The 23,439-nt window shown below is 40.0% G+C and overlaps 2 protein-coding genes across 3 annotated transcripts in view; both read right to left on the bottom strand.

The window, feature by feature from the left end:
- The window catches only part of kcnh2 (potassium voltage-gated channel subfamily H member 2), a 203,561-nt gene extending 199,709 nt beyond the window's left edge, over window positions 1-3,852 (bottom strand). The window contains exons 1-2 of one of the 2 annotated variants that reach the window (XM_023326467.1): window positions 3,838-3,852; window positions 2,390-2,597 (exon numbers count right to left, since the gene is read on the bottom strand). In XM_023326467.1, coding sequence (XP_023182235.1) covers window positions 2,390-2,465 — 76 coding nt within the window. In that variant the 5' untranslated portion in view covers window positions 2,466-2,597; window positions 3,838-3,852. Of the gene's footprint in view, window positions 1-2,389; window positions 3,091-3,837 lie in introns of those variants that run through there. The other variant, XM_023326468.1, reaches the window with a different exon arrangement.
- Window positions 3,853-7,269: 3,417 nt separating this feature from the next.
- Window positions 7,270-23,439, bottom strand: part of sspo (SCO-spondin) — an 83,796-nt gene continuing 67,626 nt past the window's right edge. The window contains exons 113-118 of the mRNA XM_023326399.1: window positions 22,128-22,345; window positions 20,158-20,253; window positions 14,421-14,481; window positions 13,742-13,872; window positions 9,477-9,627; window positions 7,270-7,676 (exon numbers count right to left, since the gene is read on the bottom strand). Of these exons, the coding sequence (XP_023182167.1) occupies window positions 7,654-7,676; window positions 9,477-9,627; window positions 13,742-13,872; window positions 14,421-14,481; window positions 20,158-20,253; window positions 22,128-22,345 (680 nt within the window). The 3' untranslated portion in view covers window positions 7,270-7,653. The remainder of the gene's footprint in view (window positions 7,677-9,476; window positions 9,628-13,741; window positions 13,873-14,420; window positions 14,482-20,157; window positions 20,254-22,127; window positions 22,346-23,439) is intronic.

Raw genomic sequence — 23,439 nt, 5'->3', positions numbered from 1 at the left:
AAATGCCTTATACATCAAATATGACTTAAAAGAAATGTAACTTCAGAATTCAATGCCTTAAAATTGGGCCACTGTCTCTTTAAGAAACTCCTGCTCTTTCTGAAACGCCACCTTCAGGAAGTGATCACAACATGGCTCCTCTATTAGCCCTTTAGCAACATTTTTCAACAGCTTTCTATTGTCAAGTAGCTCCTACAAAGAGCTCAGCTGATGCAAAGTTCCACCAGGTGTTTGCTAATTGCTGCTGGCTAGTCTGAAGGGGGGAACAGAAGCTCAGAGGCTCAGAAGCTTGGAAGCTGCAGCAGCTCTGAGGAGCTGCGCCTCACTCCAAGAGTTTAACGTTTGCCTGCTGCTGTCCCAATGGAAAACCAAACTTTTTTAAGGTTTCAGCCACCTGACCCAAACAGTGACCATCAGGGTAAAAAAAATAATGCTGGAAACACCAGTGTCACTTTATCTAATTGAGAAACATTATCAATGTGAAAAGAAAGTAAAATCAACTCTTTAAGGTCAAATGTGCTGATGTGGACTAGTCAAAGTCAGTGCAATAAATATTGAGCTGTTTGGACAGCAGTCAAACCTAAAAGCCATGTTTCTGCTATCAAACATGGTAGTGGTAGCATCATGATGTGGGGATGTTTTGCCACCAGTAAAAATTAGTCATTGATTCTATTGGTTGGAACAATGGAGAGAGAATTTCAACTTGTTCCTACAGAACGATGATCTCAGACACATCAAATCTCGATTCTGGAACACAATAAATGTCTTGGCAACTTGGGGACATTTACCCAAATATACGACGGTGGAATGTATATACTGTATATTCGGCAATTATGTGTAATTTTGACCTTAAGTAAATTCAAGAAAATTCACAATAAATGCAACCTTGCTGAGCCAATTCAAGATGTTTCTTGCTTTTCATTTTGCCCTGATAAAAAACTGTTGAGATGAATGTTGGACAAGCGGCTCCATCCAGTCAAACTGATCTGTGATCTGCAATGAAAGAATAATGGAACCCGAGAGAAGAATATTACTCATTAAGTATTAAAGTATTCCAGTTGCAAACTATTTATTTGATAACTTTAGCCTTAAATTGAATTTTGTTGTCATAGTGTCTCATAAGCATTTTAAAAGTGCTTTACTTGTTTTTTAACATATTAGTTATTGCAAGAGAGTCAAAGCAACACAGTACCAAATTTTAAAGTAAGTAAATATAAATAATTTATCAAAGTCAGTAAAATCAGGTTGAAATTGAAATAAGTTCTTTAAGTGTCTTCTGTCTTTTTAACTCTCTGTTAAAAATTACATGAATTTAAAATTCTAAAAGTTTATTTTTATCAGTCCAAGAACCACAAAAAAGATTAAACTAAGCAGTAGAAAGTTTGGGGTTTTTTAATAACGAGTGCAGGGAAATATATGCAACATGTCATTCTGAAACATTTCCATGAACAAATCCAAATTTGCAGACGAGTCTGCAGTTAAAAGTTGGCCGATTGAAACAAACTGAGGCTCTAAACAAGGTCACATATACTGTATGTTGCCACAATAGAAAAGATTATTAAGCAGCACAACAAAGACAGTTACTCAACTGATGCTTTACATGAGCTGCAGCTAAAACTGTGGAGCAAAGTGGGAATGTTGAGGAAGGGAAACCTGCAGGCAGTCCAGATGACTTCAACGCGTCAGGGCGGAAAACTGAAAGCAATAAAGTTTACCAAGTGAGCTGGAATAAATCAGTTACCGGAAATGAGTTTTTCATCCAGAAGCCGAACATAAACTACTGGGATCAAGTAAACACAAGACAACAAGGGTCCATAGGGCTGAAGAGAAGCAGCCACGCACCCAGAGGATTTCTGCTTAAGCTCAGATGGACACACACACACGCGCACCTCCCCACCAACCCCCCCCCCCCCCCTCCCCCCTCCACACACACACCTGTTTTAATCCATTGTAAAGTTGGCTGTGGGGAAAGAGCTCAACATGAGGCTCTATCAGTCATTGAACAGCAAAAGGAACCTGATCAACACATCAGCTGAATAAATCTGTTTGGAATTCAAGGTGCAATTATTGTGAAAACCGTTTTACATATAAAAATCAGGATTTTTCTGATCTTATTCATGAATTCACTTACTTTATTTACTATTAATTAAATGTATTTGCGCTACAATCATTTTGAACAGTTATCAGCTCTAAAGGAAAAGTGATTTTTATGTTGTTTAACACTTTTTTAACACGTTAATATCAATCTTTATATTCATCAGTGATTTCTCTCCAGTGGAGCCTCATCAGAGCCGCTATCAGACAACAGCATGTTGAAACAAATCAATTATTAGCTCTGTGTTTTCGTGAAGGAATAAAAAGAAGAAGGAAACATAAACTCTGCTCTTACTTTGACTGTCAAATTTCCTGATGATAGTATCCAGGAAGGTGTTCTGCGGGGCCACATGGCCCCTCCGGACCGGCATCTTCGCAGCGGTGGCCGCCGGGACTTTTAAAGACTTTCCGGGTTCTTTGGATAAGATCACACCGAGTTTGGCTCTTCAAGCCCCGCTGAGCGCGCGATGCTCACTGCGCTCCCCTCCACACTGGCAGCCGATCTGGATGGGAGGAGAAGGGAGGCAAAGTTTCCCGGGTGTTCAGGTGGGCTCTGACTCCTGAATGTTTTGGGAGTAAAAAAAAAATAAATATATATATATATAATTTAAAAAAAATCTGAGAGTTCTGGAAAGAAGGCGCGCTGTAACGCGCGGAGGATCGAGCGGCTTCCAGCCTCCAGGCCGGGAGCGGGGCGGCTGTCCGTCTCTGGTCCGCCGATGCTTCTCTCACACCCGGAGGAGCGCAGCGCGGCGCTCATCCTGCGAGTCAGCCCGCTGCTTGGAGGCGGACTGGGCGAGTTCTCTGATGATCACCGTTGGAGCCATAGTTGGAGGCGCTGGGCTGCGCGTTTCTATTTATTTCTCTCTCACTCCCTCACTCACTCCACCTCCTCTTTCTTCTCTTTGTTTTACATCTGAAGCTCCTGGTGTTTGGCAGCAGAGGGGGGGAAAGAGCGGAGTGATCATTAAAGGAAAACAGCTGCGCGCAGGTCGACAGCTTGAATCGTCCTGCATGTGTGTGTGTGTGTGTGTGTGTGTGTGTGTGTGTGTGTGTGTGTGTGTGTGTGTGTGTGTGTGTGTGTGTGTGTATATATATATATAGGGGTGTGTGTGTGTGTGTGTGTTTTAGAAGGTGCTCAGTGGATCTCTCCTCCTCCTCGCTGTGCGCGCTGCCGGATGACTTCAACTCCCCTGGTGTCTCTAGCTGCGCCTCTTTTTTTAACCCTTTGCGCATCGGAGCGGAGCCACCACACACCTATGGTGATGGACGGGAAGCCACGCGCGCGCTCATCGGTCCTGATAACATCTTAGGCCCCAAAACAACACAACAGGAATTCATTTGAATGGTTTAAAAATAACCTCCTTCGCGTGTCATTATACAGCTTTGGAATGATAGAAAATTCTATGAAAGAGGCCGGATCTGAAGCCCGCTCAGGTGGGACTGAAGGCCCGGGTTGGCGCAGCTGCCAGGCAGATCAGATAGGACGGATTCCTCCTCCTCCACCTGCAGCAGCAGGTTGGAGACGGACGCCTGACGTTACCAGGTGTTCCGCAGCGTCACCTGCCTTCATTCTTAAAGCCGCAAAAAGTGCAGTTTACGCACAAGCCACCTCCCCGGTTTCTCCTCTCTATTGTACTGCCCTGCTCCGCTCTGTGCCATGCATGCTCTCAAATGTAGAGGGAAGAAAAACAATAAAAAGGTTTTTATCGTTCACGAAAATGAGAGAAAATGATAAAGCACCTGCGCAAAAACGAAGCGTCTCCTTCTCCGTTGCGCCAGATTTTTTTTTTTTTTTTTTTTGTGGTTTTATTGCGGGTTTTGTGCGGCGCGGCTTTCACCTGCTTTCATCTGGGGCTGGACGGGGATTCACCACTCAGCCTGCTGAGCTACGTCACACCGCCGGGGTTCCCCCCTTCCGTCACGCTGGAGATGATGCGTTCAAGTAAAGTGGGAAATTATTGCTGTGCGTTTAGATGAGGCGCATTGACAGAATGAAACGGTTCTGCTGTCCCTTCAGTGCATCCTGAATCTGACTGAGATGTTAACTCCCACACAGACCGTATCTTAGTCTATTGCTTTTGTTTGTCCCGTTTTCACTCCTGTGATCGGACTCGGAAGGACTGGCGGGACGTGACGAACTGCTGCCAGGCAGAAAGACCATCCATCAAAGTGTGACATTTTGGTGCGTATTAAAAATGCATCAGTCGGTGATCCTGTTACAGCGAGCGGCGAAAAACCAGCGGGAGCCGCTGGACAACTTCCCCTCCTTCCAACTGCCTTATTTAGTCAGGAAAAGAGTAAAGCAGGGAGGGAAGGATGGAGGAGGAGAGAGAAAACGAGGAGGAAAAGAAAAAATATGGTTTATTTTCAAAGAATGGACGGATCCAAGGTTGTAACGCTTTTTTTTTGTTCACACCGTCTGCACACATGAGTAACGGTCCCCACAGATCCTTGATGTGCTCCTGCTACATTTCACTATCCACATAAAAATTCTTAAAGCTGCCAACTTTCATAAGTGGAGAACAAAAACAGCAGATTGTGTTGAACCTGAATGGACAAAAAAAGTGGGACTCAGACAGGCGACTGATGTATTTTGTTCTTGGCCTTTTAAAGACTGTATAAAAAAAAAAACAATGACGCAGAAAGAGAAATGATGGGTTTTGTTTTTATTTATTGCTAAAGTCTCTCTTATCTAGTGCTTCTAAAACAGATCTAGGTTCAAACCAGGGACATGACGGCCATTTTGTCACATATCAGGTGGTGACAGCTTTGAAGCATACAGTATGTCGTCACTGTTTCTATAATGTGTGTATACTGGGATCAACAGTGTGAAATTTACATTTGTCATGAAGACACTGTCATTTGACTATTTTTTCTTACTCATCACTCAATGAATTAAGGGATGACATTTTTTACACACATTATATCAGTGCTCAATAATTATCTGAATTAATCAGAAAGTTGGTTGAGCTTCCACTGCTTGTGATGAGGTTGGAGTTAAAGTCAGAAATAAAATAAAGAATTAAGTTTGCTGATGGATATTAAATAATAAACTAAAAAGCAACTTGCAGTGATGCTACAACAACACAGGACTGTGATGTCCAAACTTTGTCATGTGGGCCAAAATAAAGTCAAAAGTATCCACCGGCCAAAGAAACAATACATCTAAAAATCCCAAAAAAGTTTTGTTTTTTTCCACTTCTCAACAACATGCTAGGCAAACAATTTCAATTGAACAAGTAATCTTTTTGTAATAAAGAAAAGTTGAAATCATTGTCCATTCAAAATCTAGAGTTTTTCCCATTACTAAAGAAATGTGTCCAGTTTGTAAAATTCATTCTAACGCAGATGAAAAAGAAATATAGAAAAATATTGAAACAATTCTGAGAAATAACAGGATTTGGCTCACCAGCTCTTTAAAAATGCTTTCTAGCTCAAGGGAGGTTTAATAATTTACATCAGAGTAGATTTGGGTTCTCCAAATTTTGTTTCTCACTAAAAGTCAGTTGAGAAATGTGGTTCTGTTTACTATGAAACTAAAGAGAAAGCTAAAAGTTTGATTATTAAAAGACAAATACCTTGTGTTGTAATAAAAATGTTCAATTTTAATTGTCAGTAATAAGTTTGCTCTAATCAAAGGAAAAAAAAACATCTTCATCTGCATCACCCAACTGTTCAGCCTGGCCATACAGAAACAGCCAAGGGGCAACGGATGGCCCTCGTGCCGCACTTTGGACACCCTGCACAAGATGAAAAGAATAACAGGAGCACCAAAATGAAAGACCAGGAAGAGCGCAGCAGACTGATGGATCTAGTGAGTGAAGAAAGATAAAAGAGAGCTTAAAAGCTGACAAAAGGAACCAGAAGAGCTAATTACAGGTGAGTGGATGCAGCTGGGGAAGGGAGCAGGTAGAGGCAAATGATTAACAGCTGGGAGGGAGAGGAGAATAACAAGCTGAGGGGGAAGAAAAGCAAAGACAATGAGAAATAAACCTATAGAAACAGTAAACAGAAAGAAACACAAATTTAATGAAACAAATCAAAAACACAAACAGCAAGAATGAACTGAACCAGTAAGATATGAGGAAATAAACAATGGCATGATGATAATAAAAGTCTAAACATGAACATATCTCCTTGCATGGAGTCGCTCAGAGCATGTTTTATTAATTCCATCTGTATGCTGATGACACCATGGTTTATGTTCAGGCTCTTGGTTGGGTTCACACTGCTATCAGTCAGTTTCAAATGTCACTCTGTTACGTTACGTTGCTCCTGAATCCAAAGATGACCAAAGTTATGATCATCTCAGAAGGAAAATAACAGGAAAATAATTTAATGGGCGTCAGCAGCTCTGCACAGCTTCTGTTACCTCAGAACACCAGCAGACTGGCGGTGAAGCGCAGGTACTGTGCTGCATGAGGGATAGGTGCACTTCACTTTATAGATGGAAAAAAAAAAAACATACGTAGAAATTTTGAAGTAGAATATCGAGACATTCGCCAGAAAGTTGAAGGTTGGGGGAAACGGGAGGCTTTCAAAATGTAGAAAGATTCCAACCAAGAACATCAACAAATTAGTTACAAAGTGGCTAAAGAACAAAAAAAGAACAAAAAAAGTGAATGTTTTGCAGCGGTCACCATGAAGCCCTGTTCTCAGTTCAATGGAAAATTTGTAGTTGGAGCTTAAAGGTCTGTGTGTGAGCAAGGCAGCCTGTGAACTCAGTTAAACCAGTTCAGTTAGGATGAATGGAGTAATGCGAATTCAAATTTATGAAAAGCAGGAAAAGTTTAGACTCACTTAATGCAAGACGGTAAGAAAAAAAGGCTGTTTTGTTACGAACATGTCTGGCTTCTCATTGGTCAGATCCTCCTATTACTTCCTGCTCTCCTCCCTATTACCACCATCATGATGGTTTCCTCTTGTTCTATTTTGCTTTTATGTTGTTCTTATTGGGGGTTTTTTTCTTGAAATTTTCACTTTTGTCTTTAAATTCTGCCTGCTTCCTGTCTGTCTGTGTTCTTCACCTCTACAAACCATCACAGCTCCATGACACACTACCTACTAGTAAATGAGAAAATGCTGAGTCACTCAATATTTCGAATTTCCTCATGTCAGTGACTAGTCATGACAATCAATAAAAAACGGAGGACAAGGAAAATAACTTCCAGAATAAAATTTTTTTATTGATAAGCTCAACAGTTGGAAACAAGAAGACTGAAGGCAGACATAAGGCACTCATGAAACATCTCTTAATGTGTAAACAGGTCATACTTGGATCAAACTATAAACACGCAGTAGAAAGAGATTGTACAGGCAGAAGAAGCTGCAAAGCAAGAACTTGAAACTACGACTGAAACTACGCGGCGCAGTGTGTCCTTCAAGAGCCGCTTTCACTCGTCTGTCCATCCATCTGCTCATCCTGGAAACATCCATTTATCACAGAGCTGGCTGTCAGAATGCTGCTTCGCTCGGCGTGGGGTTCAGACTGTTCCCACTCTACCTGACACACACTCATCCACACACGCGCACACACACTTGAGCCACAAACTCAGCTCAGCGTCTGGATACGTCGCCTCCTGTGAAGAGAGGAAACAGGGAAGTGATGCAGGCTGGCTTTGCTGCTTCACACACACAAAAAAACATTTCCATCCTACAGATTATAACATCATGATTTCCTACAGTTTCTGTTTTGTAGACCTGAAGGACTTGAAGGACACATTGAGGTTAAGGTTAGGATTAAGAATATACTGGTGCTGGGTGGGATTAGTGGGGATTTTGGGAGCAGGCATAATATAAACAGAAGTCAATACGAAGTCCTAATATGAGTAGGAATACACACACGTGCTTCTATAGGAAATGAGACATAAAGTGTTTTATTTGTCATTATGTTTCCAGAAAATAACAAAACTGCAGTAGTATCCTCCTTAATAAAGAAATTAATAAAATAATAAAGCTGCAGTGGTCAGGGCAAAATATGGCCTAAAACTGGTGATGCTTGGACCTTTTGGTGACAGAAAAACATAAATTGTGGTTTGAGTTAGGTTTACACTCAAAGGTGGTTAGGTTTGAGTTTCAGATCAAGGTTAGGCAGGAGAAATTAAAGGAAGTCAATGCAAGTCCACACAAATAGAGTGATACAAGTTGGGGTGTGTGTGTGTGCGTTTGTGTGTGAACAATAACAGCTCTGGAAAAAGTTAAGAGCCCACTGCCCACTGCACTGAACCTCATTAAAAACCTCCTGGTTTTCCCACCAAATATTGATTTCTGAACTCTTCCTGAGTTCAAACATTAGTATTGTTGTTTCTAAATGAACATGAACTTGTTTTCTTTGCATTATTTGAGGTCTGAAAACACTGCATCTTTTGACCATTTCTCATTTACTGCAAATAAATACTAAATTTCTGCTTAAAATCAGAGAAACTGATCATTTTCACTGGTCTCTTAATGTTTTCCAGAGCTGTACATGTGCTCTCATTTTTGCGCATGTGTGTGTGTGTGTGTGTGCATTAGAGACGGATTGTCCCTAAAAGTGAAGCCGTCAGGCGTAATGTGTGCAGCAGAGTCGCTGTGGGAGATGGAGAGTGATGCTTTCCAATTAACTAACGCAATTAACCAGGTTGATTAATGGATTAACATGCAACTCCTTCAGAGGTCGGAGCTCTGCTTTCACTATTCAGGAGCATCAAAGGTTAACGCCTGTTTAACCGAGACTTGAGTGGATGTGCATCTACTACATATGTGAAAATACTAGTGACTGTATGTTTATGTTTGAGCCCAGAGTCACTGACTGGATAATTGGACTGAAACATGAGTGGAGTTATATAATTATTGAGTAGTAATTAAGTCTTTGAAAAGTTTTTAAAAGAAAAATCAATATTGTAGCTTTTTTATTTCAAATGACATTTTGCCTAGCTTCTTCATGTGGCAATCTGACACACCTCTACTAAACAGTTCGTTTTACATTTTTCTTAGATATTTTCTTTATTAGTCTAAATGGGTTTTTATTAACAAATATATCAAATTTATGCACAAAAAATTAAACCTAAATACTTCAGTTACATTATTATCTAGGAAATCATTTTGTCACCAGTTTCTTTGTAACCTCCCATGACAAGATTTTTTTTTTTTAATCTCAGCTTTAATTTCTCTTTCTTCAAAAAAATGAGGAAAAGACATAATTAATGTGGCTTTATGAAGAACAATGGTCTGCAAGAGAACATCTCTGACCTTTCCCTTTTGTTTGAAAAGCATGTTGTTGGCTAGAAGTCAGCACTGTGCACTCATCTGTCTTTTTGTGTACAGTCTTAGCATATGCCTCATTTTCATACCGACATGAGAGACAGATATGCAAATCCCCCCGGCCCAGTGTTCCTCACCGTGGCAGCTGGTGCACTCGCAGCTGGTAATGACTGGTAGGAAGACCTGCTCACTTTCTCCGCTCGCACACCGCAGGTTGAGGAAGCGGACCGGTTCCACCAGGTCCAGCTTGTAGCTGCAGCACTCGCACTCTGAGTGGAGGTGGGGCTCCTGCATGTGGAGAGGCGGGAGAAAAGCAACAGAAAAGAGAGAGAAAGAAAGTAGTAAAATGAGAACCAGACTGAAACAGAGGACCCTTGTTTTGTAGCTAAAAGTGATGTCACACTAGCTTTTCTTGCTATGAATGGTGGCACAAGTGAAAATGTGTTTTACTATTCTCTAAACATTAAGAAATAGAGCAAATTTAGATAGATATAGAAAGATAGAAAGATAGATCACTAGCTAGACAGAAAGAGATAGTTAGCTAAATAGATAAGCTACATAGCTACCCACGTAGCAGACCGACCTGGCCCGGATCTGGCATTCTGCTGGCACATCTGGCAAACCTCTGGCACGGCAAACTGGATGTCAACTACACCCGGGCCAGGTCTGGCAATGATGGCACAGTTCATACAAGGCATGCAAGACGTGGGCCAGATCTGTCCATGCCAAATACGGGCCAGTTCTGGAAGTAGTTATGTCACCATGTGGCAGACAATTCATTTTCTCATAAGGCTAAAAGTGGTGAAAATATGAAGAAACATTTGTATATTTACCAGATGAAAGGACTTTTAACTAAAATAATAATAGTTAAATAACAGCTATTATTAATTATATTATTATTAGTAGTAACTATTATTAACTATAATAATAGTTCTATATATATACATATATATTATGAGTTGTGACTGCGCTAGCTGGAAGCTCTGGGACTAGCTGAAGGCTAAGGGACCTTGTCGTCGGAATCGGATGCAGCATATGGACTCTTCTTGGGGCTGGGATTGATGGAGGCTCAGAGAGGCATGGCACTATTGGCCCTTATTTACTGAAATTGCGTGTCAAGGTTTTGCCAGCATCAGAAAAAAGCCTTGTAATAAAGCTGCCTCTTTTTGTCTGGTGCTTCTTCAGCTAACTTTCAAGACATGACACGATTACATTGTCGACTAACTGATGTTCCATGAAAGCCAGCCTCCATCCAGCAGAACAGCCCAAGGTTTTAGTCATGTCATTGAAAACCTTTTTGCTCAGACTTGGAAGCCATTTCAAATTGCTGTCCCTCAACTTTTGCCCAGATTTGGTCGACAACCCGTTCTTGTGTCTCTTTCAGGTAGTTAAGACAGCAACATTTCTTAGCAGTGACGTGCGGTGAAGTTCATAGCTGGTGAGGCACTGACGTCATCAGAATCAGATTTGCAAATAGATGCATAGATTGACAGCAGTTTACAGGTTATGTTTCACTTCTGCATCCTTACACATACAAACTGTAGCTCACAAAATCTATCGCTGCACTTGACTTGCTTCCCGAATCGTTTAGCCTAGCTCGCTGTCACTTACTCGGCAGTTGAGGAGTGAACAAGACGAACGTCTGGGATCTTGAGCGCCCCCTGCCATGAGGCAAGAGAACTGCCTGCCTCACCTGAACCTGTTCTCTGCCGTTTATAATCGCTCATTACACGAAACACGTTACACAAACACAGTTGGTGACAAAAAGCACTGTACATTATATACATAAGCTAAATTATTGGAAATAAGTTCACATATTAAATTTGTTTAAACCATTTTATTGACGCCGTACAGCACAGGTGTCAAACTCCAGTCCTCAAGGGCCGCAGTCCTGCAGTTTTTAGATGTGCCACAGCTACAAAACACTGAAATGAAATGTCTTAATTACCTCCTCCTTGTGTAGATCAGTTCTCCCAGCCTTGCTAACGACCTAATTATTCTATTCAGGTGTGGTGCAGCAGAGGCACATCTAAAAGTTGCAGGACAGTGGCCCTCGAGGACTGGAGTTTGACACCCCTGCCGTACAGCAACATGCTCTCTCCGCTTAGCAGCCAGCGCAGAGCCAGGGGTTGCGCAATCCAAGGTGAGGCAGAGCTCGCTGCTGCCTCACCGGCATCGCTTCCAAGCATTTGAATGGGAAAATAAGAAATTTCAGCGATTTTGAACAAATAAAAATCGAAATTGGTGAAGCTACATGAAAAATAAATATTTTTTAGTACAAACCACCGGATGAATATAACAATTTAAATTACTTTATGATTATATATTTTCTTTCTTTCCATGATGGCTGGTGAGGCACTGCCTCACCTGCCTCCCCTGACCGCACGTCACTGTTTCTTAGACTCTCTGATGCCTCTACACATCAACAACTTCACAAAAAGCCATATTGTGTCTTTTCTCTCTTTTTTATGACATTCTCAGATCTTTAATTTCATGCCTCATCGTTATAAGTTCCTGGATGATACTGATAACAGGTTGCAACAAAGAGCTGAATCCTAGACCCATCCTGAGCAACTATGTGAGGTCTTCCTCATCCAAGGAAGATGTAACCACCGATATCAGATGCTTTAGGAAAAACATTTTAAATATTTCAGGCACACTCAGCCTGAATGTTCTCTTTAATCCCCATAGCCTGGGGAAAAGCCTGAGAAACCATGTTTACAAAAATGGCTTTTAAGTCTCCATATTTGTACTGCCGGTTCTCAATTAAGTCCAAAACGAAATCTGATAAGACCTCCGTTAGATAGCGGAGCAGATATTTTGTCCTCTCTCTGATGCTCTCATCTAGGTGTCCCCATGCCAAATCCAAATCTTCCTCTGGAATTTGGTGGATAAATTCCTCAATCGCAGGAATTACATAGTCTTCAACTAAAACCTGGATATCTCCCCTTAGTAAATCTATGACAGCCATTTTGTTACATTGGACTCAGATCTACCACTCGAACTGACTTGAAATGTGGTAGAATTTTACCAAAAGGAGTTATAGGAACCTCGCCCACGTGTTACACAACAAAGCGGTACGTGACACGTAATAAGACCCAGATGATGTCTGACATCCAGGTAGTTTTAGTCAGGCTCTTCCTGTCCATCATTTCCCAGATGAACATGTTCATCTGTCTCTTTGTTAATGTCAAGGTAATATAAGTATATTTATAAATATAAATACATTTATATTACCTGTGAATGACGTCGAGCTTCGCATTGCAGAGAACTGCAAACACTGAGACAAGCTAGTTAGATTGAAAGAGGGCTAAGCTAGACAGCTACATAGATAGTTAAGCCAGCTAAATAGAAACAGCTTTATTCATTCCCAATGGGCATTTCATTTTACAGCAAGACACAATAAAAACAACAACCTCAAGTCCTGTCATACGTTAAAAGTGTGTTAACAGCTTTCAATGCTCACCCATACTGAATAGTGCATATATACTGGGATCAATGGTGTGAAAAACAGTTTTTAACTGTCAGGATGGGGTATTTTAGTTTATGCCAGTTTAAGCACCAGGTTATTGTGGCCGATTCAATAAACAGGGGTGGATACTAACTCTCAGATGTAATAAGGATGGAACATAACAATTATCAAAAGCTGGCATCTAATATGAGTCAGTGGGAAAGGACAAAATTAATGTCAAACTTAATTGTTTAAAATGAACAATAACCACTCAATGTTTTGGTAAAAGACAAACTCTAACAACACGTTCTTTTATTTATGTTGTCCATTTAATGGTCCAATTAAAACATCCTCAAACCAGACAACAGTTCAGCTCTTGGTGAATGAAAATAAAACTTTTCTGTGCTGCCTAGTCACCATTTCAAATTCCTGGTTGCCACGGTAAGGAGAAATTATGATACATTTGGCAGAGCTATTTTTATAAAATAAACATCAGCTTATGAATGTGTGGATGCCAAGGAAGATTCGTGTCACCATAGTGATGAGTTTGCTGTTTTAAAAGGATGAAAAGACAAAAACAAGAAGAAAGGAAAAACAAGATAAGTACATGCGTTTCCCATGGCTCATCTATCCATTAATGAATCATGAACCTTTGTTGGGAAGACATGTTTAAGTTCCAAGTCGATCAGATAACTTAGTTTGAACTTGGGAGAGTGCTTAAAAAATCTATGTGTTAAACTTTGTTTTATTTTACAAAAGCACACTAAAGAACCCTGAGGTGATCAAGCTTTATAGACCAAATGGAGAAATTTGAGGTTATAGCAGGTTTCACCACATTATAACATTTAAATAATATCAAATTTCATAGTCGTGAGTATGACAGTCATTTGTTCACACAGAAAGATTGTCAATATACGTGTGTGTGTGTGTATTCGTCTCATCTGGCTATACCTCCATGATGACATCAGTCCAGGACAGACAGCGTCCCCTGCAGAAGCTGACCTCCACGTTGTCAAGCCAACAGTTTCCCTTGGTGATGTTCCGAACCTCGACGTAGCGCCTGCACTCCGCCCCAGGCTCACCTGGTGGAAACAGAGATGAGGACGAGAACAGCGGAGAAGGAGACACAGAGAGACAAGAAACACAGCAAAAGCACAGAATTATGTAGTTTCTGCATAGAAAGAAGAAACAGAGGGATGGTATGAGGGGAAGGAAGAGCAGAGAGCACAGTGACATTGCCTTGCCCTCACAGCATGTGACATTTCTTCCGCAGGGAGACAGATTAAAGCCCCAGTGTAGGCTAAGTAAAGTAATCTCTCACTAATTGGGGACTGCAGCACTCGGTTTTTACCCTTTCAGAAAATGAAGAATGGAGCATTCACATCCACTGAAGTGCTTTGGAGGCCATCACCATTAAGGCTGTTTCAATATGTGCTTGTTAGAACAGTTTGCTTCACATTAGCATCATCTGCTTGGTTCTGTGTTGCAATCCATATAAACTCCCAAAGAGTTGAAAGATGAGACAGAGCATTAGACGTGCCGATTAAGAGACAGATTAACATGACAATGAAAGGAAGAGAATGATCCACGTGTCCAGACACAGCGCTGACTTCCTGCATGTTGCACTGACCTGGGAACTGTTTTCTGCAGACTGGACAGCAGTTGCCTGGTTCCTCCACTTTCACTTCCCCCTGAGAAGGAGATGATGATTACTTTAGCATAGTTTTCAAATTGTCTACTGAAGATTTTATTTTATTTTTTACAGTGTAACTTTTAAAAACTGCAAATTGAGGTCAATCCAGTGGGCCACGGAACCACAGGAAGACCAATATTCCATATCATAAATGTTGAAGTCATAGAATATTATTAGGCCTGTCACAAAAATCAATAAATCAATTAATCACATGATAAATTAAAGCAAACTCAATAATTTCCATTGACATGATTTATCATTTATGTCTTTTTTGTCTCTTTCTACCAAAAACTGTATGGTAAAAGTCTTGAGTTTTATGCTTTAGTCTCAACTAGCCCTTATTTTGAAGGACAATTTTGTTAAAGACTTCAAAATTCATTTGATTTGTTTTGTTTATTTGTATTGTATATTTAAAAAGTCTTCCAGTTCCAATGTTAGATGTTCATTAGAATTTAAAGTGTAGTGATCTGTCAGCATGTGCTCTTGCATTATTATTTTGCCATTACCATCATATTACTTAAATATAGTCTCAAAACAAAAAATATTTTCATTTATCGCAATAACTTCTGGAACAATTTATCCAGAAATCTGTTATTGTGACAGGCCTAAATATCATGCAGCTACATACAAATAAATAGATACAGTATATTAAAAGCAAAATGTGGGAGACACTGACGTTGGAATTGTTTTTTTTATGTTGTATGCATATTTAATAATAATCAGAAGGGTAAAGAAAATCCAGTTAATAGAATAGGATTCATCAAGGCTTCAACAAACGTCCCATTATTTGTTCTGTTCAGAGTGACAGTACCACATTTGGACCACATCACTGATGTCAATTACTTTGGAAGTTATTTGTATTTTCTATTTTTAATTAATAGGATGAAAGCTTTACCTAACTTCCCTCCAACCTGCCAATAATTTTTCATTTGATCAATTTTAGATCATTTTATTCAAATCTATAACTCTACCACCAACTTTAAAAAAAGCCTACTTTAGGTTTTTCTTAGTTGTGTCTTAAACGTAATCATCTCATCAAAATTAAAGTAATAAAAATATTGAGCCTCTGCTTGTATTTTAGAGAACTATCGTCATACAACATTGGTTTTCTTCTTGCAGCAACAGCATACTGTACGTGTTTGGATGTTTTGATGTCAGTGTTCTTCCTGTTGTGGGATTTTTCAACCATAATTTCAGTCCCATGTGTCTTAGATGTTTTAGTGGACTGAAAACTGTTGAAGACTTTGCCTGATTTGGAAAGGTGAACTTGTTGACCTTCAGCTAGGACGATCCCAGAGATTCCCTCTGCTTGCATAAGTTTGTATCTGAGTGTTCAGTGTTTTCTCAAACTTTCCAAACATATTAGATTATATTTCAATAGTTTGGTTGGATTAGATTAACTGTTCATTTTTGATCAGTTGTAAAGTCAGGGTGCATGGCTATCTGTTTCTGTGTGAGGCAGACAGTAGCTGCATTTCCATTACAAATGTGCGCAAAGTGAAAAAACACAATTTCACAATTGCTATGTTTCCATCAAGAAACGCAATTAGAATCACACAGGAAAAAGTTGTGCACACGATAAGTCATTAAAAAACATGCTGTACCATCATCCTCCTACAAGTACTTCCTGTAATCATCTGGTTGTTGATCATGTGACTCGTATGATGTGAAAAAAGTACTTCTGTTAACATTTTTAAAAAACAACCAATGTCGATATGGCCAAATTACATGTTTTTGTTCAAAATGAAGTAATTGTAATACTTGTAAACATTGATTGGAACCTAAAATAATGGAAATTGTCAGTTTTTGACAACTTCATCCAAACTTTTTATCAAAGAAACAAGTTTTTTCAAAAGCAGCGCATTTCCATTACGAGAATTTATTTTCAAAATGTCAACCGCAGCTACTGTAGAATGAACAAAGCTGGTAGAATATTTCCATAGACAAATGCTCAATTGGTCTTGGGTCACACTACACAAAAAAATAAAAAAAAACTGTTGACTTTTCTCAGAAAAATTCTAGGACATATCTTAGAATTACAAGACAATATTGTTTTCATCTTTTTCTAAGCTGGGGCCAATAGCCGGACAGTGATGTTAGAGAAACCAGGGTGGAAAAATGGCAAAAGGGACAAAAACAAGACACAAATGAGGAGACTAAAAATAGTCCGGAGGAGACAGGCTGTAGGAACACGCAGGAGGGAGTGTGAAGGAATGACACTGCAAAGGAGAAGATATGCAGGACAGTAACCATGCAGACAATGAAATGTGTGGTGCTGTGTGATACCCAGGGCTGACAAAAGCTGCTGAGGAAGTCTAAGAGTCTAAGAGTAGACTTTGGCATTGTGGCTGCCACATCCCAAAGTCACCTCAGCATCCTTCACTGCTCTGTGGCACCTAAACATACACATACATCCAAAACCCCTTTTATCCTGTCGCTGTGCTACAAGATCACTTCAGGTTCTGGAGTTTTTAATACGGGAAAATGTGGGGAAAAATGGAATAATAGTAGAGTCTAAGCTGGGGCCAATAGCAGGACAGTATTTATGTAAAATACTTACAATGCCAGTCATGACTTTACATGGACTCATCATTATTCACTTTTGGCCTTTATAAAAATGCATTGGAGCTGTTCCTTTTCATAGGTAAAAGGTTTATGCAACACACAATGTCTTGTTAAGACAAGAATATGATAAACATTAATGCAAATTTTCAGTAAATAATATGTTCATAATCTTAGAGCCATAAACAGTTTCACCAATATGGGCAACCAAGCATGCATCAACAGATTGTAAACAAAGCAGTTTACCTTCTGTTTAATTTAACAATCTACAGCTCTTTCAACCAATTACTAACTAACAATGAGACTGATGCAACAAAAGAACAAAGTTAAGAACTTCATATGGTGGCTCCCTTCCAGGCCACAGCAGATAGGATAGAATGTACAGTATCTGCTTTTCAACGCTCCAGTCAGGCCAAAATAAAATCAGCTGCTGGATTTCCCAAACAAAACACTTCACATTATTCTCTGCCTGCTTGTTTGTTGTTTCTTTGTTCAGTTGACAAGATGGTCAGTGCAGTTGATAATGGTACCTTACACAAAGAAGAAGGAATATTAAAAAGAAATGGAGAGTATGTCCAAATTCTTTATGTTTACCACAAATTGCCAAGTAGCAAGATAAGACTTGGATAGAATAGGATGTTCCGCTAGGGCAATGATCCCAAACACACATCAGCACTGGCTTTGGAACATTAACACACTGGAATGGCCTTAACTATATTGAAAATATGTACAATTAGTTCTTTTAGCCTCTGAATTTCAACAAAAGAATTTGTAGTTTTTCTGCATCTTGCTAAGAAACATTTAAATATTAAAGTATCCAAATATTCTTTAGGTTGTATGTTTACATTTGAGTCTTTTGACCTTCTATTTTGAAAACTCATCGAATGCGCTTGTTGTATAATCATCCGTGTCTGGATCTAACGGATAACAAAGAGTCGGTGTTTGAGAGGAAAACCTCCTGACAGGTTTTCTCACCAGCTTTGACAACACGTTCAGTAAACTACCCAGAACAAGGAGCTCAAAGCTGACTCATAAATCACTGCATGCTGACAGAAAGTAGTGTTGAGACGGAAACCAGCAGGCATTAAATGACCTTTCCGTACCGACTGAGGTGTAACTTCACGGAGGCATAACTCAGAGAAAACAGGAAGGAATTTGAGAGTGTCAGATGGAATCATTGCATTGGCCCATTTACTTTCATCACTGCCTACGTACAGCAACCATGAGCTAAAAATACCTATTCAGGTCACAGTGTCAAGAATGAGACAGCAGATTTTGCCTGCTGTGGCTTATTTTGAACTTGCTCTCCAAGGGGAAATTTTTTTATGAGGACGTTGCTCCTGAGTATTTTTGAGCACAGCTAGCTGCTAAAGCTCTACACTGTGTTTGTATAGTGCTTTAGCCTTAGTTTTAGCGGGACAAATGTTTATTATTAGTGCTTTAAAGTTAGCGCAACTAACTTTTAGCTAGCTGTCCCATGTTGGTTGGGACATTGTTGTGGGAAATTTGATGTAATATTTGATTCTGGCCTGACTCACAGTGTCAGTGTATCTGACAAAAAACTGAACAAGCTGAGACAAATCTAGCATCAAATGATAACATTAATAGCTCTGTTAAAGAAGTGGAGTTTATCTGGAGTAAACCAATACAAAATAATTGCTCAAAAAATAATTTGAGTATTTCTTTTAAAGACTAACAGGGAAAAAAATATCTAACTTTATTGTTACTGATACAAGGCAATCAGTTCCAGTTCCTGGTGGGATGATCGTCATCGTTGGATAGGAGAATAAAACTTGAGGCTTTCAGCTTTAATCAAATACAGGTTGAATTAGCCTGAAACTGAACTAATCTTATGAAGTAAAGACGGTGCTTCACAGCAACCGAGACAGTAAGGAAAACAGTTAAGTCTGGTATTGATCTGCTTCAGCCAGTGAATCTTAGAGAACATCTTCCTTCCCTTTCAGGGGAGACGGATCATTTTAGCCAATTTAGCCATTTTAGCCATGCAGTTCTTTAGTTACTCTAAAGAACTGCAAATTCATCTGAATGCCATTACTCAAAGCATTTTATCCTCAATAACAAAACAGAGGTCGCCATGACAGCACTTTCTTTAACTGCTGAGTCATCAAACTTCCTGACTAATCTCGACTCACACCACCTGCTGTTAGTGTAGTCTGTGATTTTTTGTCAGCTGCTCTCTAACTGTAATGACAACCAGTTGTTATAAAATCATGGCCTGTTTTGGGTGTGTTGATCCTGAACAAGAAAATCATGTTTACTGTTCAACACCAAGCATTCTGCATTAGATTTACATCAACATGAATTAGTTCTGCTTCATTTTGTCTGAAATAGAGTGAAAGTCCATATATACATCAGAGCATCTTTAGCAGATTAGAGCATAGATTATGCCATTGCGACGGCTTTATTCTCTGCTGTTGTCTTTTGCTGTTGTCTTTGCCCATATAAAAAGCACTTTATAATGGCTGAATTACTAAAACATCTGCTCTCGTTTACAGTTTTGAATAATTTCCTAGTCTTAAAGCAAAAACGAGTCTGAAATTCTGAGACGCAACTTGATTTTTGCTTGATTTTACCTCCCATTCCCAGTTGGGAAAAACCTGCAGTAGTTGTGGTCAGTTGGTGGGGGCGAGTTGGCTTCAAAATCTGTCGGTGTGAGATGCACTGTGTCATGGTTCCTGCGTGATTTAGATTTAGAACCACAAGACTTTATTGTAGAAAAATGTTGGAACAAAATATCACCCCGCTGCTGTGGGGTAAAACAGAGACCACAGCCTGGTGAGTGACATTCAGCTCAGTGAATGGCAGCATGTAGTTTGCTGTTTCACTGCTGTTTGAGCCAATTAGTGTTCAAATATATATAAATGATCTAGTATTGACAAATTATTCATGTTGTTTCTGCTCCATTATGACTGAATGGTTTCAGTAAGGTTGTTGAAAGGATGTTTTTTGAAATATTTGGCATAAGACCAGTGTTGTACCTGATATAAAGGAAAATCTAAGGTTCTAACTGTGAACATTTTGGAGAAACAATATTAGCAGTGGCAGCACATTACCTGGTTATGTAAATCTTTTATTCATTTCTGGCTCTCACCTCTTCGCAGTAAAGTGGAGGACACCTCGCCTGGCACAGCGTCCTCCCGTTCACACAGCTGCATGAAAGACAGCCGTCTTCCCACTCTGATCCTGCCTGCCTCACACACACACACACACACACACACGCAAACGCACACACAGCAAAAAACACACACATTATTACATTCACTAGTAAAATCTACGTTTTTATAAGGATAGAAAACAAACAACATTTCTGCCACTCATGGTTAATGTTTGTGTGGAGTCATTAATTATCAAAAAACAGTGTGAAAATCATAACAGAAACATGGCCCTGAACATAACTTGCAAAACTTAATACTGTGGATTGGCCTACTTAACATCTATTGGAGCCTGGAGTCTTTTGTGGCCGTCTGGTTGAGGCGTTTGATTTTCTCAGACGGTGAAGCGGCCCTGAATTTCCTGACAAAACGATTTTCTAAGGCTGTTTCATGTAAATAGGAATCTACAAAATTCATTCTCATTCCCAAACGCAGCTTTTCTGCTTTCATTTTTCTGGAGCCCACTTTTTTCATTCTAACCACCGTCAATGAAAATAAAGAGTTCTATATTTAACTCGTGTTATTCAACTTTACAAACATAACAAAGGGCTGTGGTTCAGTAGATCCCTGAGGGATTTTGTAAGACATTTAATAGCACTGACCTGACATTTTCTGAAAAGACAAAACAGACCCATAATATTACAATATAATAAGTTCTTTACCACTGCATTTTTTTGCATTTTTTTCTGCTATTTTATAGCACACTCAAGTAACTATGTTACCTTCAGCTTTTTATAGCAAATAAAAATAACTTGACTTTGCAATTAGATGCCTTGAAATTGGCCTCAGCAGGAATCTCTTATTTTATCTGACACTCCATCAGCATGAAACACAACAATGCTCCTCCATTGTGTTGTTTACAGCCGTTCTTATGAGTGTATACACTTGGCACATGATGAACTCAGCAGATGTGTGTTTGCTAATGTGCTGCTGCTGCTTGTGAGATAAAAAAAAATAATAATGATGGCGCTCCTCCACCTCCTCGCAGCGCTCCTACTGCCATCTGCAGGAATCCACCACTCCTGGTCATAAACAACCAATTAGCACATTGACCATACACTAGCTGATTGACTGCACTAAGAAACCTCCTTATTTCACAGAATATGTGTCTCATACTACACTGTCACCACATGGTGATAGTTTTAACAAATGTGTAAAAAGAAAAAAAACAACAACATTGTTTCTAAAAGTTCCATACACCATGAGAAACTGATCCAGTTTTATGGATCATGTTAAATCTAATCAGGTCTTAATAGAATAATCAAATTCACTTCAATACAAACCAGTTATATACTCAAAATCAGAGCCAGTTCCATTCATTTCAATCTGGTCAATAAAATAGTGGTCAATAAAAAAAAAAAACTTCATAAGGACATGAGTCAACCCTATGTGACAGAAAGCACAGAGGGAAATAATCAGAGAGAAATAAAGCCGACTTGTGAGAAAAGAGAGAGGGAAAAAAAAGAAGAAAGACTGATCAAGGTGAGGGTAGCAGAACTCTTGTCAGTGTGTGATTAATTCAGCGACGCTCTAATATCCCTTCCTTCATGAATAATTTCTGGCAGGCTTGCCCGGTTGCGGCCGGAGAACAGGCTTTCCAAGGGGCCCCGCTGCATAATGGATGAGGCTGCAGGGACGGAGAGGCCTTGTGGTGTAATGTGGCCCCTGAGCCTGATCGCTCATCTTCCAACAGGCTCTTCTTCTTCTTCATGAGAAAACACCACGATGTGGCCGAAATGCACACACCGCACAGTCACACTGTTAAAACGGGAACAAGCTGCCAGCTTCACTGGCCATCAGGCCTTCACTGGTCTGGTTACCTCCAGTGTGAGCACAGATATGTGTGTGGGCGCGCGTGTATGTGTGTGCGTGCGGGGGTGTAGGCGGCCGTGTGTGGGGGTGTGTGTACCTCTCGCAGGACGCCCTGGTCGTGGCAGGGGCAGAGGGCGGGGATGACGCAGGCGCCCGCCGGGTTTCGGTACAGCCCCTCCAGACACACGCAGCCCCCGGCCGAGCGGCTGCAGCTGGCAGGGGGTGCAGAATAAATGTCTCCGCAGCTCCTCTCACACAGCGGGGCTTCCTCCTCCTCCGGGCGGCTCCGCCTCCACCGCTCCCCGTTGGGACACGCTGCACAGGGTGACAGGGAGGAAAAGGGAGGTGAAGTAAAATCCCCCCAGCTGTTCCACTTCTGGATGCATCTCTACCAGCTTTGGACATGGAGAGACTGAAATCTTTATGTTCTTTTTCTAAAAAGCTCAAACAGAGAGATGGATAAGATCAGCTTCACATGTAAGTATCAGCTGATCACCCAAAATTTGGGACATTGGGGCAGATTTATTGAACCCCCAGTTTTTAAGCCTTGCTTCCAATTCTGAGTTAGATTTCGGTCTGGCCTTTGACTGAGCCAGTATTCGGCTACAGCCATGTCTGCATGTTTAGCTGCTTGTTTGCTGGAATATGAAAGGCCACCAAGTCTCAGGTCAAGATTTTTTTCCAGGGTTGTTGCCTGTTGGAACAAACAATTAATCACATGATAAATTAAAACGAGCTCAATAATTTCCATTTGCACGATTTATCATTGTTTTTGTTTCTCTCTCCCTTTCTACCAAAAACTGAAAGATAAAACTCTTCAGTCTGCTGCTTTGGTCTTAACTAGCCCTTTTTTTAAACTGATCCATTGAACTCTACAGTAGTGTGCACAAAGTCTTTCTATACTGTGGGAGGAAGCCGGAGCACCCGGAGAGAACCCATTAATGCACATGGAGAATGGAGAATTTGAGGCAAATGATTAATCATGACGGATGTCGGAAGTGTATATTTCAGGAGGCTGGGGATTAAAACGGGGATTTTAATAGTTAAATATTAAGTTTAGATTGACAATAGTAAATTAAAACCATTAATTTAAGTAGGTTTCTTTATCATTCTGTCAGGTTTAAAATTTTGAATCATACTTGACTTAAAAATATCTTAAAAGCAAATTAAATGTCACTTACAGACATTTGCTGCTGCTGTTGTAAAATGTGACAAGAAATTTTGCCTGCTTGGAGAAGAGCTACAAAGAAATAATTTTGGTTTAATCATTTTACACGTTAGCATAAATATAGAATAAAGAATGATCCCAAAGAAATGATGCTGCCGCTCAATATTTGATGGGTTGTAAACAACCCACTCAAACACATTTGTTCTGTATGGTGCGGAAATGTAAGTAATAGACAGAATGT

Source organism: Xiphophorus maculatus, chromosome 21 (genome assembly GCF_002775205.1).
Source record: "Xiphophorus maculatus strain JP 163 A chromosome 21, X_maculatus-5.0-male, whole genome shotgun sequence".
Classification (NCBI taxonomy): domain Eukaryota; kingdom Metazoa; phylum Chordata; class Actinopteri; order Cyprinodontiformes; family Poeciliidae; genus Xiphophorus; species Xiphophorus maculatus.
This window is presented reverse-complemented; position numbering and strand designations above follow the sequence as displayed.